The sequence below is a fragment of the Eubalaena glacialis genome, chromosome X, assembly GCF_028564815.1.
Source record: "Eubalaena glacialis isolate mEubGla1 chromosome X, mEubGla1.1.hap2.+ XY, whole genome shotgun sequence".
Classification (NCBI taxonomy): domain Eukaryota; kingdom Metazoa; phylum Chordata; class Mammalia; order Artiodactyla; family Balaenidae; genus Eubalaena; species Eubalaena glacialis.
In genome coordinates, this window is record NC_083736.1 from 4957391 (window position 1) to 4975085 (window position 17695).

A 17695-nucleotide genomic window follows, 5' to 3' on the forward strand; every position below is an offset into this window, starting at 1 on the left:
TGGGGCGGCAGGGGGGGTGGGTTAGGGCTTCATATATTATGAACTTGGGGGTGAGGGGGGATGACAAACATTCAGGTCATAGCAACTGGTGTCCTGACAAGAGGAGACACACAGACACAGAGGAGAAGCCCCGTGAAGACGGAGGCAGAGACGGGAGGGAGGCGGCCACAAGCCCAGGGACGCCTGGAGCCCCCGGAAGCTGGAAGAGGTAGGAAGGATCTTCCCCCTGGAGTCTCCAGAAGGAGTGCAGCCTGCCCACACCCTGATCTCAGACTTGTGGCCTCCAGAACTGTAAGAGCATAAACCTCTGTTGTTCCAGGCCACCAAGTTTGCAGTCATTTGTTACAGCAGCCACAGAAACTGTGGCCCCAAGGACCCAAGGTAGCAGCACTGGGTGGTGGAAACCAGAAGCTGGGGCCTTGATTCTGAGAAGACGACATAATTCATGACTATAAACATGAACGTGTGCTGGCAACGTTTCAGCAATTGTTAGCAATCAAGGGCGGAGCTCAGGAAAGAAAAAGGAAACACACACACACACACACACACACACACAAGGGAAGAGAAGCCTAGCAGCTGCTCTCGGCATCAGTAGGAAGAGGCCCGAGGAGCCTCCAGCTGCCACCTCAGACCCAGAGACCAGGTCACTCTGCTGGGATCAACAGCCAGGAGGTGAGAGGGTGCTGGGAGCTACAGGAGCAGGTTCTCAGAGGGGGGATCTTGACACCTCTCCCTCCTGACAGGAGACCTTTAGCAATGCCTGATTTTAATGTCACTGTGGATTCCTAAGGAGCGCTTTGGAAAGGCATGATCACAGGCCATGAGTTCACATTCCAGGGCAGACAGGGGAGATAAGGTCCTGCTGACTCACCCTGAGGGTTGCCCTTTCCAGGGTGGATTCTAATTAGGATTCTTACCTACGTATGGGAGGATGGTGGGGACAACCAGACATTCCACCCTCCTTCCCAGGGCAGGATTTGGAGAACAGGCCCATCAAAGGCAATGACAACTCAAGTGAAGGGTCGCCTTCCAAGACGAGCAAGGCCCAGGAGCCTGAAATTTCCATCCGCCCCATAACACACTCAGAGGGACCTGACGCGATGCCTTCCTAGTCTACCACTGTATTTAGGGCAGTGGTTCCCCAGCAGAGACAATTTTGACCCCCGCCCCCCGGGGCATCTGGCCACGTCCAGAGACATTGGTTGTCACAACTGGGGGGCGGGGGGGCTCCTGGCTCTGGTGGGTGGAGACCAGGGATGCCGGTCATCATAGGCAGTGCCGTACGCAATGTTCTCAGTCAGGGCAGCGTAGGAATGGCCTAGAAGTCCAGGGGTCAGATTCCTCACTCTTCAGTTTACTTCTCCAAACCTGCATCCTCACCTATAAAATGTGAGTAAGACCAATCCTGCCTACTTCACGGGACGAGTACAAAAACTGCAGATGATATAAAGATATAGGAAGCATGTTCAGTTTTCAATTCCTACACAAATAGGAGACGATGGAAAGAAAGGTGGGTGCCTTCTCAACAATTCACATCAAAAATGGATTGATTTCCTTCACCTGATGCATCCAATAGAGACGAAAGCAGCAGTGTCATTACTGTGGCTATCAAACTAATATGAAAGTGATCAGCCCAATTTGTGGGGACCAGAACAGTCAAATGAGATAATTTTCCACTGTCAACTATTTTTTCCTTGCTGCCATTCTGCAGAAGTTTCAACACTGTGGCCAGGGTTTTTGTGCATGTTGTTTTCTGGGAATTATCTCAAATATAAAATTCTTTCTTTTTTTAAATTTATTTATTTATTTTGGCTGCGTTGGGTCTTTGTTGCTGCGTGTGGGCTTTCTCTACTTGTGTCGAGCGGGGGGCTACTCTTTGTTGCAGTGCGTGGGCCTCTCATTGCAGTGGCTTCTCTTGTTGTGGATGGAGCATGGGCTCTAGGCGTGCGGGCTTCAGTAGTTGTGGCATGTGTACTCAGTAGTTGTGGCTCGCAGGCTCTAGAGCACAGGCTCAGCAGTTGTGGCGCATGGGCTTAGTTGCTTCGCGACAAGTGGGATCTTACCGGACCAGGGCTCGAACCCGTGTCTCCTGCATCAGCAGGCGGCTTCTTAACCACTGTGCCACCAGGAAGTCCTCAAATATAAAATTCTCGGTGTTATCGTCTATGCTCTGGGGAAGGGCCTGGTAAGGAAACAGAAAGTCTTTCCCTGTGTTCCTGTCTAGGCTGCCGCAGAGATGCCGAAGGCGCCAGCGAATGGGAGGCTGCAGCAAAGCCCCTACCGAGGGTCCTCTCCTTTCCACGGGTATCTCTCAGAGGAGGACTCTGTGGTGAGGTGCTGGAGCCCCACTCAACATGCCATGACACTGCGACTAAGGTCCCACTGAGTGTGTGCTCAGGGGGACACGGAAGCAAGGCCCTTCCCCTAGTGGCTGTGTGACTCGGTTTGGGGGAGAGGAGACAGGCACAGCTGTGACATTTACGGGAAAATCCTTTGTACGGCATGCAATTACCACCATTTTCTACCTCGCCTGTCCAGGAACTTTAACAAAATACAACTTCGTAATCCGTGAACGGCTTCTCGTATTTAAAAACAGAAACGAAATTTTTTTTATTGTGGTAAAATATCATAAAGTTTACCATCTTGTGCATTTTTAAGTGCACAGCCAGTGGCATTCAGGAGCTTCACCTTGCTGTGCAGTGGTCACCACCAGCCATCTGGAGAACTCTGTCACCTCCCCAGACAGAAGCTCTGTCCCCACTGAACACTGCTTCCGCCCCGGTAACCTCCGCACCACCTTCTCTCTCTGTGACTCTGACCACTGCAGCTGACTCCTGTCAGTGAAATCACACAGTATTTGTCTCCTCTGTCTGGCTTCTTCCCCTGAGCACAATGTCCTTAAGGTTCACCCATGTTGTAGCCTGTGTCAGAATTTCCTTCCTTCTTAAGGCTGAATAATATTCCACTGTAGGAATATAAGACATATTATTTATCCAGTCATCCATCAGTGGACACTGGGGTAGCTTCAAGTTTTTGGCTATTATGAGTAGTTGCTTTCCATTCTTTAAAAAATACAATTTTTTTTATTTCTTGAAAAGCAAGCCGCAGCTGAAATATTTTGTCTGTTGTGCACCGCATCCCCGAAATAATGCTAGGAGTAGATCTTCCAAGATTGAAAATAAATAGACTAATATACAGCTGACCACTGAACAAGAGGGGTTTGAACTGCACGGGTCCACATTCAGGTGGATGTGTTTCAACAGTAAACACTACAGTGCTACACGGTCCGTGGTGGGTTGACTCGGCAGGTGAGGAGGAAGTGCAGACACAGAGGGCCGACTATAAATTACAGGTGTTGTTCAAGGTTCAGCTGTACCCGTACTGTCTGTGCACACACTGCGTCCCCACTGCTGGGCGGGTCGGCTACAGGGAAGCTGTGGGATGCGGGGCAAGCCAGGCGGCCCCCTGGAACCTGGCCGTGTTCACTGGGACGACAGGTCACTCCTCACCCCACACAGGTGCCACCCACCCCCCGAGTCCGCACCTGCGCAGTCAGCACCTGCTCCTCAGACACCCAGAGCCTGTCCAAGCGGCTGGAAGCCACTCTCCTCAGCTGCCGACGCCCGTGACTAAACCATCACGGCCATCTATCTACCCATTTTCGCTCCACTGAATTGAGGGATCTTTCAGTAAGGACTTCTTTTATCCATGATCTTTTCCTCCCAAGTATTTAAAAATCCACAGGGGAACCGCCACACATTTAAAAACAAACTGCAGCTCATTCTTTTGAGAAAAACCTTTACGCCTACAGTTAAGTAATAGCTAGAATCACAGGAAGACAAGACATACATCTCGTGGCTTAGTCTAGGATGTCTCTGTTATAATTTAGTCAGTAACAATTCAGGCACCTGGCAGTCTTTGAATGCCAGAATATTTAAACCAGGAAAAAGGAGTAACGTCCATGTACATCATCAAATAAGTCAGTACTCTACAGGACAAGGGGAATCAGAATTGTAAAGGTCTGTTACTGGCATTACTGACCAGCAAATGATTTTGAAGGAGCGTGGCATCACGAATGTGGTTTGTTACCACGTCCATACTCAATACTGTCCTTTCACTGCTGCTGTGATTGATTTCATGATGAGAAAAGCTATGCGTAACCTGAGACTCACACCTTCTCTCCGTATGTGCTGTCTGCTGGATTCTTTTTATGTTTGCAATTGTACAGCTTCGGTGCTTAAGTGATAATGACTCTTGAGACTTCAGTTCCAGTCCTGGTTTCTCAGGTGAGTGTTAATTTTGGCCAGTACCACGTCACACTGTCACCTCACATGGGACTGTGGTCCACTCAGACCTTTTGACTCCACCTTAGGTCAAGCCCTCATAGCCTGGTCCTCCTCCCGGCTAACTCTCCCCTGCCGTCGTCATCATGTGCCATAAACCCAGAGGAATCCCCCCACCCTCACCCCCGGCATGGGTTTCCCTCTGGCACATCATCTCTTCAAAACTCCCACTGGTTCTAGAAGCAGCAGACAGCTTAGCTCAAGACTAAAGACCTAGTCGAGCCGAAGTCCTTGCCCATTTCTCAAGCACATCAGCAGTAAGAGGCTTAGCTTCGAGCCGCCTCTATCTCAGGTGCTCTCCGCAGTTTCCCCAAAGTTCAAGCCCCCGTCCCGACCACAAAGCTGCCACTGCTCCGAGAATATTCTGCTTTATTTTCCTCCACTCCCCTTCCACCACTCTTTTCTGAATTTCTCTTTCTGACGTAAAACTATATGTTACTGTAGATTTCCACTTAAATGGGTATGCACGTGTCCTAAGCTGATTATACACACCTTTCTTTAATGTGCCCATGAGCAGCCACCCAGCACCAGATGCCCTTAAGGACTGAGTAAAGGAAGCGGAAAATTACAGGATGACCCTAAGGAAATGAGTGCCTTCTTGCCAGGACGGTGGACCGTATGTTCAGAAAGTGGGGCGGCAGGAGCCGATAATGTCTGCTAAGAGCCATGGGGGACTAAGGACATAAGACACATGAAGAATAAAGTAGAAGAGAGAAGCAGAAGGGCGGGGGGTGCGGGGGTGGAGACGGACTTCATTACCCAGGCTAAAGCAGGCGGGCAAAGAAGAAACGGGCTTGGGTAGAACTGGGACTGGGGCCCACACCACGCAGAGCGGCGTGCACTTCGCGGCCGGGCTGTAGTCTTCAGGGGCGCTCAGGGACAAGAGCGCAAGCACCTGCTGAGCCCGGCGAGGACCATCCTCCTGCCCAGGGAGTCCCCACGTGCGCTGCTCTCCAGCTTATGTCGGGGGGCCGCACTCCACGGTGGGCACGGCCGAGTTCCTGGTTTCCCGAGGGGACCTGAGCCTGCGGAGCACAGGGAGACTCCGCTGACGGGAGAGCGGGGACTGGCCGCCCCCCCGCCGCAGAGGCCTGGGCACCACAGCCTCGGCTGCCCAGGGGACCGGGGATCAGTGTGCGCTTCCACTCTTCCGCTGGGTGATCGCCCGAGCAGGAGGAGGGGAGAGAGCTAACCCGAGGGAGCGCGGTGCGGCGGGGGCAGGGGTGGGCGGGGCCGGGGGTGGGGCCGGCACCTCCGAGGGGCCCGTGTGATGGGCAGCGCGTGGGCGATCGCTCCTGGGCTCAGCCTTGTCCCCCTCCTGTCCACTGGCGCAGATGCCACGCCCTGGGCTCTTCCGTGGGAAATCCCCACATCCCAGCCCGTGAAAAAGAGCAGGGAAAGCAGAGAGCCAGGTCAACAGGAGAACCTTCCGGGGGGTTTCACACCAGAAGAGGCACCGACTTTATGACTGGCCTTCTACACCAGTTACTCTCGCTGAATTATGCCAAAATACATCATTTCGTCCACCTCAAAGAATCCATGACTGAAGAAGTGTGCTTCAAAATACAACGGAGCATATATACAATCAGCATCAAAATACAATCAGCATCCTTCATGGGGACCCTGTTAAAAAGGTTTCCTTACGTCCCATGGCAAAAGTTTTTCTTAGGTTAGGCCACATACATTTCAATACTTCTTGTCAAAAAGTTGTGCCACGATTCAGAAGATGTCTCTTCCCAGAAGATAATTAGACCTTTCTCTGACCTACACCCTGAATTTCATCACTAAGGCATGTGGTAAATGCCTACAGAACATACTGGTCAAAAGTATTTCCCTCCTAGATCATTCATGACCCACTTCAAGGAGAGGCATCCAAAGCATTCAGTCATTAGGCTGCTGATAGGAAGGTAATCAAGTCACTTATGCCTGGCCTTCAAGCCCCATGGGCCAGCCCTACCCTCCCAAGTGGCTGGACCCAGGCAAGGACACACCCGCGTAACTATCAGGGGCTAATTTGCTGGTGCCTGGCCCAAGCGGGGCACACCTACATCATAATCAGGGCCTGCTTCCCCTGGTGACTGGCCCAGGCAGACATGCCTGCATCATAATCAGGGTCTGCTACCCCTGGCAAACTGCCATCCCTTCCTTGCTAAGTACCTGCTGGGGCCACAGCTCTCACCCTGAAGTGAGAGCTTCATTCTCAAAATGAAGGATATTGAATTAATAATAGACCGTCCCTACAGACAGCCTCCTTTTCTAATGGGCTCAAGATGCCTTCCACAACCTAAAATGCCCCACCAGAAAACACCTTCATAAAGAAAAGGAATGAAAGTCAAGGGTTATGCTACCATCCACAGCTGCGTGGTGGTAACAAAACGGTGAGTGAACAAGGTGAAAACCTAGACCTAGAAAGAGGGCAGTGGTGACTTTTTCTAGTTATAGTCACCACACCCGGGACTCCCCAGGAGGTCACCTTTCCGGTGGAATTCAGGTTTGGCTCAGATAAAAGAGGCGACGCGAGGAATGCAGCAACGGTGGAAACTAGGGGGCGAAGTACGTCTTTTTGGGTAGACAACTTGATCTCTGTCCTTACTGCTTTTGTGACTAACATGTTATAGAACAGAAACTCTAAGGAAATGTGCTTCCGGGTCTAGGTTTCCACACAGCCTTTCCTTCGGCTCCACAGTCCGTCCTGCGTTTTCCTCCTGTTCTTCCCTTCTGGGGTACGTATAATTACCAAATACTGCTTGTCATCCTAACCCACTCAGAACGTCCAGTGGCACCTTCTGACCTCGGTCCCTGGTCTCACCCAACATCCCAGCACGATTTTACATGTCTCCTGTCTGGTGCGTTCTTGGGCTTTTCTTTATACTCTTGTCATCTTCTCATGCTTAGCTCACCTCCCAGTTATGTGTGTGGAAACGACCTCATGTTTTCAAGAAGACACTTTAGAACCACTGATAAGTCCTTACTCTCACCTGTGAGGCTTGTAAAAGTTTAAGTATACACAAAAATTCTCAGGCTAAAAAGCCAGATTCATAACCTTGATCAATCAGTAAATAAAGAGGTCCTCTACCCCTCTTGTCTAGAAGAGGTGAAGGAGTAGCACAGAAAGAAGAGTCATCCAGGTGAGTTCTGTAGGACTAAACTGTCTTTGAAGAACTAGTTCCTGCCTCACTTCTATGGTGGAGGTGTCTGGATTCAGTTCTCTTCTGTTGCTACCTACGATTAGCACCTTACTTAACTCATACCTAGTCACTGGGAGAGACAAACGAGGATACTACAATGATTGGATCACCAAGCAGATTTCACAATATAGACTTGTTGGCAATCCAGCCAAACAACCAGACTAGCTGGATGAGACATCATATTTTCTTGGAATTGTAGTATAACATATCTCAAGTAAATCTTAGAATATAGGACAAAAATTCTAGAAGGAAAACCACTTGAAAGGCTTGGGTGGATAAGGAAGAAAAAGGATATTTACATTCCTAAAACATCACAGGTGCTTTGTATGTTAAACCATGAAAGAGACTCCAGGTCAAATATGAACTGTATAGACAAATCCTTAGCTGCATTAACTAAGAAAAAAAAAAAAAAAAAAGGACTCAACAACAATCAGAAATGAAAGATGGGACATTAAAACCAATGCCACAGGGCTTCCCTGGTGGCGCAGTGGTTAAGAGTCTGCCTGCCAATGCAGGGGACACGGGTTCGAGCCCTGGTCTGGGAGGATCCCACATGCCGCGGAGCAACTAAGCCCGTGAGCCACAAGTACTGAGCCTGCGCGTCTGGAGCCTGTGCTCCGCAACGGGAGAGGCCACGATAGTGAGAGGCCCGCGCACGGCGATGAAGAGTGGCCCCCGCTCGCCGCAACTGGAGAAAGCCCTCGCACAGAAACGAAGACCCAACACAGCCAAAAATAAATAAATAAATAAATTAATTAATTAAAAAAAAAAAAAAAAAAAACCAATGCCACAAAAATAAAAAGGATTAAAGGAGAATAATATGAAAAATTGTATGCAAACAAATTGGATAACCTAGAAGAAATAGATAAATTGCTAGAGACATACAACCTATCAAGATCAAAGCACAAAGAGAAAGTCTGTTCAAACCTGTAACTATTAAAGAGATTAATTCAGTAATCAGAAACCCCCCAACAAAGAAAATAGGACCAAATGGATTCACTGGAGAATTCTACCAAATTTTAAAGAATTAATACCAGTACTCCTCAAACTCTTCCCCACAATTAAAGAAGACGATATACTCCCAAACTCATTCTGTGAGGCCAGCATTACCTTAGTACCAAAGCCAAACAAAGAAACTACAAGAAACTGATACAAATATACTCAGCAAAATACTAGCGAACTTATTTAAAGAGCACATTAAAAGGATTATAGACGATGACCAAGGGGGAACACAAGGATGGTTCAACATACAAAAATCAATGTGACACACCATACTAACAAAATGAAGGACAAAAACCACATGGTCATCTCAACTGATGCAGAAAGAGCATTTGACAAAACTCAGCACCCTTTCATGATATAAACTTAAACTAAGAATAAAAGAAAACTACCTCAACATAATAAAGGCCATATATGAAAAGCCCACAGCAACATCATACTCAATGTGAAAAGGCTGAAAGCTCTCCCTCTGGGATCAGGAACATGCAAACATGCTTTCTCTTGTCACTTTTATTCAACACAGCACTGCAAGTCCTAGCCAGAGCAATCAGGCAAGAAAAATAAATAAAAGGCATCCACGTTGGAAAGGAAGAACTGAAGTTATCTGTTCGCACATGACATGCTCTTATACGTAGAAGATTCCACACACATACACAAAACTGTTAGAACTAATAAACAAATTCAGCAACATTGCAGGATACAAAAATCAACATGCAAAAATCAGTTGCATTTCTATACACTAACAATGAACAACGTGAAAAGAAAATTTAGACGCTTCCAGTTACAATAGCATCAAAGAGAAATAAAGTTAACCAAGAAAGTGAAAGACCTGTACACTGAAACAACAAAACACTGCTGGAAGAAACAAATAAATAAGACACAAATAAAGAAGACACACATAAATGGAAAGACATCCCATGTTCATGGACTGGAAGATTTGATACTGTTATAATGTCCATACTTCCCAAAGCGATCTACAGATTCAGAGCCATCCATATCAAAACTCCAACAGCAATTTTTGTAGAAATACAGAAATCCATCCTAACATTTATATAGACTCTCAATGGAACCTGAAGTGCCATAACAATCTTGGAAAACAAGAACAAAGTTGGACAATCTCACACTACCTGATTTCAAAACACATTACAAAGGTACAGTAATCACAACAGTGTGGTGCTAGCATAAACACAGACATATAGACCAATGGAATAGAATAGAGAGCCCAGAAAAAACTCCTCACACATATGGCCAAATGATCTTCAACAAGGCTACCAAGACCACTCAATGGGGAAAGGACAGTCTCTTCAACAAACTTGTGTTGGGGAAAGTGGATATCCACGTGCAAAGAACAAAGCTGAACTCATACTTTATACCATACACAAAAATGAACTCAAAATGGGTTAAAAACCTAAAGGTAAGAGCTAAAACTATAAAGTTCCTGAAAGAAAACATAGGGAAAAAGCATTATGACACATGATTTTTTTAATATCTTCGATATGACACTAAATGCACAGGCAAGAGCAGAAACAGCCAAATGGGAGTACATCAACCTTAAAAAGTTCTGTGTATCAAAGGACACAGTCAACAGAGTGAAAAGGCAACCTATGAAATGGGAGAAAATATTTGCAGATCATGTATCTGATAAGTGGTTTATATCCAGAATTTATAAAGAATTCCTAGAACTCAACAAGAAAAAAACAAATAACCCTATTAAAAAATGGGCAAAGGACTTGAATAGACATTTCTCCAAAGAAGACATACAAACGGCTAACAACATATGGAACAATGCACCACGTCATTAATCATTAAAGAAAGGCAAAACCAAGAGATTATCACTTCACACACATTAGGAGAGCTACTATCAAAAAGACAAAAAATGACAAGTGTTGGTGAAAATGTGGAGAAACTGGAACCCTTGTGGGCCGTTGGAGGAAGAATAAAATGGTACAGCCAGTATAGAAGACAGTTATGGTGGAGCCTCAAAAGACTAAAAACAGAATTACCTTATAATCCAATAATCGCACTTCTGGGACCATACCCAAAAGAAATGAAAGCAAGGTCTTGAAGAGCTATTTGTTTATACATGCTCACAGCAGTGGTTTTCACAACAGCCAAGAGGTGGAAGCAACCCAGTTATCTATAGACAGATGAAGAGATAAACAAAATGTGGTCCGTACAGTGGAATACGATTCAGTCTTCAAAGAGAGAAAATCACATGCTACAACATGGATGAACCTTGAGGACATTATGCTAAATTTAAAAAGCTAGTCACAAAAGGACAAATACTGTATGAGGCGCCTAGAACAGTTCAAATTCACAGAGATAGAAAGAAGAAGGGTGGGCGCCAGGGGCTGGAGAGGGGGAGGAATGGGAGTTAGGGTTTAACGGGGACAGAGTTTCAGCTTTGCAATATAAAAAGTTTGAGAGATGGAGTGGTGATGTTTACAAAACAACTTCAACATTCTTAACACTACCGAACTGTACACTTAAACATGGATAAGATGGTAAATTTTAAGCTGTTTCTTGTGACATATGGATGCGTTCCCATCACTAAAGTTTGTCAGGATTCCTGGGTGTGCAAACAGCCCAGAGGCAGCTGATGAAGGGAGTGTGAATCGCGGTGCTTGTACCCGTGCGTGAGGGGTGTGTGTGTGTGTAATCCAAGAACAGTCCACATGGTTTCTGTGTGACACAGGCAGCGGTATTAGCAGGGCCCTTTGACAGAAAATTCTCTAGTTCCAGGGAATACTCAATCTGCCCCTCTGGATATGTGTACAAATATAGATAACAACACATGTTTCAAAAATGATGATGACTCATATGAATACAATTTTGAATCCAAAATTACTGCAGTAACTGTAAACTTTTTCTCCCTTAGCACCAGGAATTCTAAAGACTGAGTATTCACCTTTTCTCCTAGAAGAATCTTAAAATAATACTTCATTTTAAAGCATTTTTTGTCCCTGTAATCTAGAACATTCTTGACCTTCTCACTTGTAGTAAGAACCAGAAGGCAATTCCGTTGTGATCAATCTTCAGTTAACATGCCCCAAGGGAGAAAAATCATCTTCCCTTTCAAAGGAAAACAAGTAAAGAGAGCGATAAAGGCCATACAAACAGACATGTCAGAACAGAATTATGCCTTTAACTTTAAAAAAAAAAAAATTAAACTTCTTTGGGGAGATTTAGGTGCTTGCTTATCATCAACATGTTAAAGTTTGCATAGCTGCTGAAACCTTAGTCGTGTCATCTGATTATGAAAAGAAAAAGCCACCTAGTTTAAACTTTGAGGCAATTCTGTCAGGAATGTAATCTTTACATAATACTGATGCGAACAAAATGCAAATGCCTTTGGACCTCAGGAGTCAGTGAAAGGAATGTATATTCTTTCAAGAAGCCTCTAAAAAGACAAGATTGAATCGCAGCATACGACAGCATCCACCAAACTCTCTCTCGAGTCCCTCTGAGCCTCACAAGGAAGAGAATTTTCTGAGAAGTTATCAAGACCAAAGGACAACCCTAGCGTGCCCCGCCTGAGTCTGTGAGAGTCACTACTAAGGCGAGAGACACGATGGCGAGGATGGCAGAGGGCGGCACCTGGCATGAGCGCGGCGCTGGGGAACACCTCCTTCAGCTTCGCCTGGCTGGCTTCCACCAGCTCCTCCCTGGACGTCGGGAGCTGCAGGGTGTCTATGATGATCTGGGCCGCCTCCAACGCCGTCTTGCCCATAACGAGGGACTTCACATCCCAGGTGTATTTCTTCCCATAGCGACCGCAGACTGCCTCAAACACCACTGAATACAGCCGTTCAGTATCTGCAGACACAGGGAGATGAAGACACAGAGGCTTTTAGGGTGGGCGAGGTGGTAATGCCAAGTCTACACCAGAGAAGCACGTGTGTTTACAGTGCAGGTCAAGTTCAGGGCGGAAAGCTCTCTCGGGGAGACCTATGGACGTGGGGGAGACGTTCTCAGGCCATGGGGACCAGACGATGCCCTGGGCGGCCTGCTCTCTGCTGCTCGGGAACGTTACAGGCTGGCCCAGAAAGGAAGTCTCTACTACGGTGAAACTGCCTTGTCTACGCGCACGTACGCATCTGGGCCTGAGCACGCGCTTGACGCCCTGAGCTGGTCCTCCCAAGCGTGCACCGTGACGGCAGCACGCAAGGGTCTGTGTGCGAGCCCTCTGTTGTTAGGGACGCGTTCAGTGCCCCAAGGAACCACTCCCAGCCGGCAGGAGCGCCTGGCCGCAGGCGCAGCGGTGAGGCGCCTACGCGAGGACAGACACTCGTGCGCGGCTCTGGGTAGGAAAACACAACTCCTGTGCTTCTCGTTTCCTCTCACGTGACCACCTCCCTCACGGCACTTGTGTCATCAGGCGCAGGGGGGGGTGGGTGGGCTTCCCACACCAAGCCTTCCTGCAACAGCGGCGGCGTTTCCTGCAACGTACCTGGATGCCGACGCTCTGTGGTGAAGGAATCAGTCCCAGGAGGCCGCCACCCACCCACCCCGTGGCTGACCTGCCCTTCCCCTCCCCACCGGCTAAATGTGTCCTGCTAGGGCCTCCCTGTAGGCTGCTTCCCCGGACAGGCCCTGGACCCTCAGCCCCACGGTGGCATGCTTCAGCCTTGACGATGACCAGCAACAGAAAGAGCTTTTGTTTCTCCTCCGCTTTTCAAGGCGAAATCATCTACAGCTGCGTATCAAGTACGCAGAATTCATCTTCAGCGCTTTAACTCTTTGGGTCCTCGCTGTTCTACCACGGGCTGGATTCTGGGGGGACGGAATAAGACACACAACAAGCACATCTCAGATTTCCACCCTCAGACGTACTCGCCAGACTGTGCTTGGGCATGACCCCTGGGCTGGGTAATAAATTCCGGCTTTTGTTTCCTTTTCTTTTTTTGGTACAAAAGAAGGTGGGGCTTGAAGAAAAGTCTTCCTGGGCTCCTTGGTAGAAGCAGCCAGTGTTTGCATAATAACCTGAGTGGTTCTAGTTTTTCTAGAACCCACGCTGCACTTAATCTCCCTAAAGAAGTCCCAGCAAAGAGGGGAACGGCTGGTCCACCCCTCTGCTGGACGACGACGAGGGCTGTCTGTAACACATGCTCTTTTACATCCTTCTCGCCTGTGAGGGGACACAGAGGGAGGGCTCTCGGGGTGGGGAGATGGATGGACTGGCAGGGAGGCTGTACAGTTTACTTTCTACACGTGAGCACTTTTCTTCTAGCGGCTGAGAAAGACTGACAAAAAGACATCGTCGGCACCAAGCGAGTGAGAAACCACTGATGGGTCTGCGAAGGCTAGGGAGCGCCAGGAAAAGCAGCAGTGGCCGGGTGGGGAGTTAACATGAGGGACTCGTGCTGAAGCAAGTGGACGGGGAAGGAGAAAGGAGCATGAAAAAAGACTAATTCTGAAGACAGAAAACACCTGTATTCTTTAAAAATGCTTCAAGCAGTGTTTATTTAAAGCTGAAGCTTTCAATTTAAAAAGCACAGAACGGTGGGATTATAAATCTGTAGGAGACTGTGCCGACAGCCACTTTTCTTCACAATTTAGATAAAATCACCCCAAACCCTCGGTGGAATAAGCGAGGATCTGAATGCATCGCCGAACTCCTCAGACCCGGCAATGAGTACGCCAGCTGACAACAGCGTACGATCAATGAAAGGGACAGCGTTTTGAAAGGAAGAGGTTCTCCAGAAGCTACACTAAAATGGAGCCGCATAAAGTAGCTGTGCTCTGCGCCGTGCTTCTGGGTTATTTTTCACAGGAAACTCACGTGGTTTTCCACAGGCTACGCGCACACAAGCTGCTCCCTTCCTCAGGTGTGTTAGAAAATACTGCAGGTACACGAGAACCTCAGCCCTGGGTGGCGGGGGGGACAGGACCCAGGCAGCAGTCCCAGCAGCTGCAGATGAAGGGACTAGGCAGGCAGTGACACGAGGGCATCGGATGGCGGGGGTGGGGGTGAGCGGACAGACTCAGCCCAGAGGCTGGTACTTCCATCCGAGCTGCGGGCTGGGTCCCCAGGTGGGAAAACATAAGGCACTGACGTTTAGGGTCACTGAACTGTTACTATAAAAGGCATCACCACACCTGGAAGGCCTCTCTGTTTCGTGTGAGGCTGAGCTTCTGTCGTTGTACTATGCTTAGTAACAGCTTTTATCATCGAGAACCTATTTAAGGGCTGGCTGAGTCCGTCCCAGGCTCCGAGGACGGTATCCGTTTGTGTTTCAGCTTACGAAGACGGAAGGGGTGAGCGTATTTCCCCGCTTCTCTCTTGCACGAAGCTGCACCTAATCCAGTTCTAAAGGCATGATCTGCATTATTTAATAGCAAAACCCCTCAATCAACCCGAGAGTAAGACGCATGTAAGGTAGGAGCTGGCTTGGTTTCTCTGCCCACCCCACCTCCGTTTCCGAACCACACCGACACAAAGCAAGGGCGTCCTGATCCGAGAGGAGCAGCGAATGCCCAGCCTGGCCGCGTTCTGGCTGGACGTCCCAGGAGGAGGTGCTTCGCCTCGGCGACCTGCGGTTTCTGCCGGGGGGCACCGTGGGGAGCAGCGGCCGCCCGCAGGCCCGGGCGTGCGGGAGGACTCTGGGCTGGGACCCGGCCCCGCGCTCGGAAGCCCGGCTGGCCTGGCTTGGAGGCGCTGCCCCGCAGCTGGCCAGCCGCTGGGAACTGAGGACACGTGCTCGGCGCCCCACTGGGCCTCAGCTTACCCGTCTGCACCCTGGGGCGTCTTCCACGGGCACACACCTGCTAGGCGCCTGCGTCAGCTGAGCGGGTAACCGGCGCGCAGCCGTGAGCACGGCGCCCGGCCCGGCCTCCCCGCCTCCAGGGCCGTCTGGGGCGCACGTGCCCTGCAGTGGCTCCGCGGAAGGCGGTCAGGGAGCATCTGTGAGCTCAGCGGAGACGACGGACGAGCTCTGCTTTCCCTGCCTGCACACCACAGCTCCCAAAACGGCAAGGGCTGCTGCATCTGACAAGTCACAGGGCCTCGTTCCGGGTGCTTTACTTTAAAAGGAAGTGGTAACCATCTGGGATTCCTTCCCACAGTGTTACACGTTCCCTAGCTTCACAAATACTTGTTAACTGACCACCCGGCCTCGGACAGGCACACTGACGCCGCGTCCCCAGCCCCATAATCCATAAACTTCCGGAAACGGAAAAGTTCTCATTTAGCAGCAAAAACAGAGTCAGTTTTAATGTTTACTATTTGGGACACTTAGCGTGAACCTTCTCGCGCTTCCCTGTACAAACACCAACGAGCTTTGGATTACAGACGCTGCCCCAGGCCACCGCCGCACCCCCCCCCCCCCACCCAGAGCGTACATATCACGGAATCAATGCATTCCTCTTTAAAATAATAATTTAAAAATCGAAATACAACTGGCTCCTCCGGTTTTGGAAACGGACTGTGGACCCACATTGATCACCGCCCTCCGGTCAACTTATACCTTCCATATCCTGTACACCTTGAACAAAGCGAGATAATGCTTCTCAGAACTTAATATATCTTGAGAACAGTCTTACTTTGATTATTTCCAGTTACTAAAAAAAAAAGGAGGGGGAAGGTGACCTAAAGACACTGTTTTGTGCTACAGATAGTCAGTTCCTTAACGATACAACATACCTTTCCACGTGGAAAGGCGGAAGGGCCCATCTTGGGCTAAAATCAAATTGTCACAGTCTGGCAAACAGGAAGTTGTAGAAGAGGAAGCAGACTGATGTAGCCGGCTCCACGCTTCCTCTCACCCAAAAATGGAGCAGTCTTCTTCCATGTGGTGAAAGCTACGTAGTTTACATGTGAAACGGCTTTAACGATAAAAACGCGGCACACGGTACATTTTGATCAAAGTGGTGGTGCCATTTTTCTAAGCCACCGTGGTAGTATATAGTAGGTAATCAATCACTGAATACACTCCTTGAAAAAAATTCACTTATTTTGTTCACCTACCACTGGTTTCCCTAACCCACTGGTTCTCAAAGTGTGGTCCCTGGACCAGGAGCATCAGGAATGCAAATACTTGGGCCTCACCCCAGATCTACTGAGTAGAAACTGGGTGAGGCCCAGCGCTGTGTTTCATCAACCTCCCCCCCACCACCAGCAGGATACTAGGGTGTGCGTGCTAAACACGGGGGAGAACCACTGACCTGACCTGTTTTTATCAAAGCCCTGTGCTCTGCAGTCAGCGATTTTAAAAACAGATCAAGTTTAACCAAGGAAAGCTTGATTTTAACGACTACACGCATAGATCTATTAGCAGAAATTAAAGAAAAAAGAATCTATTTACACTTTCCTCTGTATTGCATCCCATGCATACTTAAACTTATTTTTTTTCTTTTGAAGCAACATGTATCTTGGAATAAACTACAGACAACTTGATGGAACATACTATACTGAAAGGATTAGTGAACTGGTTCATCTCTCTCCCAAGTGGAAATCGAGAAGGAGGAGGATTTCTAGCCCTGGGACCACAGAACAGGAAGCAACAGCTGTTGCCGGGGGCCTCGGTTTGAGAACGGCTACTGAGACCGACACATTTGCTCTCTGCGCTTTCTAGCAGGGGATCCTTGATTTCCTCCAGTGATGAAGGACCTCACTGGAAAATAAGCGTCCGTTCCCAAAAATGGACCCTTAGGTCAAGCGGCACAGCCATCCCACAGCCTAAGCTCTAGATGACGAGAGCCTGCAGACGCGGCTGGCGCTTCTCAGGAAGACAGGAGATGAGCCATCCGACCCAGCGGGCTCTGCTGTCAGGGGCTGCCCAGGGCTTTTCTTGACTTCTTAGGGCGGCCCAGCTTGCTTAATAATTTCTAGCACCCTCATGGCGAAAAGTGTTTGTGCAACAGCTGTCAGCTGCTGTTCTCCATGCTCCCGGCACACGGCGCGAAGCCCAGAGCCTCCATCGGCGCCACGTTTGGCTCCGAGTTGCCTCTGCCGTACCCCTGCCGGGTCAGCCGGCCAGGGCGACCACCAGCCTGACCGGCCGCTGTGACGAGCAAGGCCAAAGCGGAAGAAGGTACCTGCTAAAGGCGCCGGCCACCCCAGGTGCGGCGGAAGGGCACTGGTGGATCTGGAGGAAGGCAGAAGAAGGTGTGGACGTACCAGGTTCTGAGAGGGGCTGGCAGGGGCACAGCCTGAGGCAGGAGGCC

The 17695-nt window shown here is 49.0% G+C and overlaps 1 protein-coding gene across 2 annotated transcripts in view; it reads right to left on the reverse strand.

Annotated features, from left to right (window-relative positions):
* Positions 1-17695, reverse strand: part of LOC133081684 (pseudouridine-5'-phosphatase-like) — a 136139-nt gene that overhangs the window by 88879 nt on the left and 29565 nt on the right. For both annotated transcript variants that reach the window (XM_061178044.1, XM_061178043.1), the window contains exon 2: positions 12128-12346. In XM_061178044.1, the coding sequence (XP_061034027.1) occupies positions 12128-12346 (219 nt within the window). The remainder of the gene's footprint in view (positions 1-12127; positions 12347-17695) is intronic.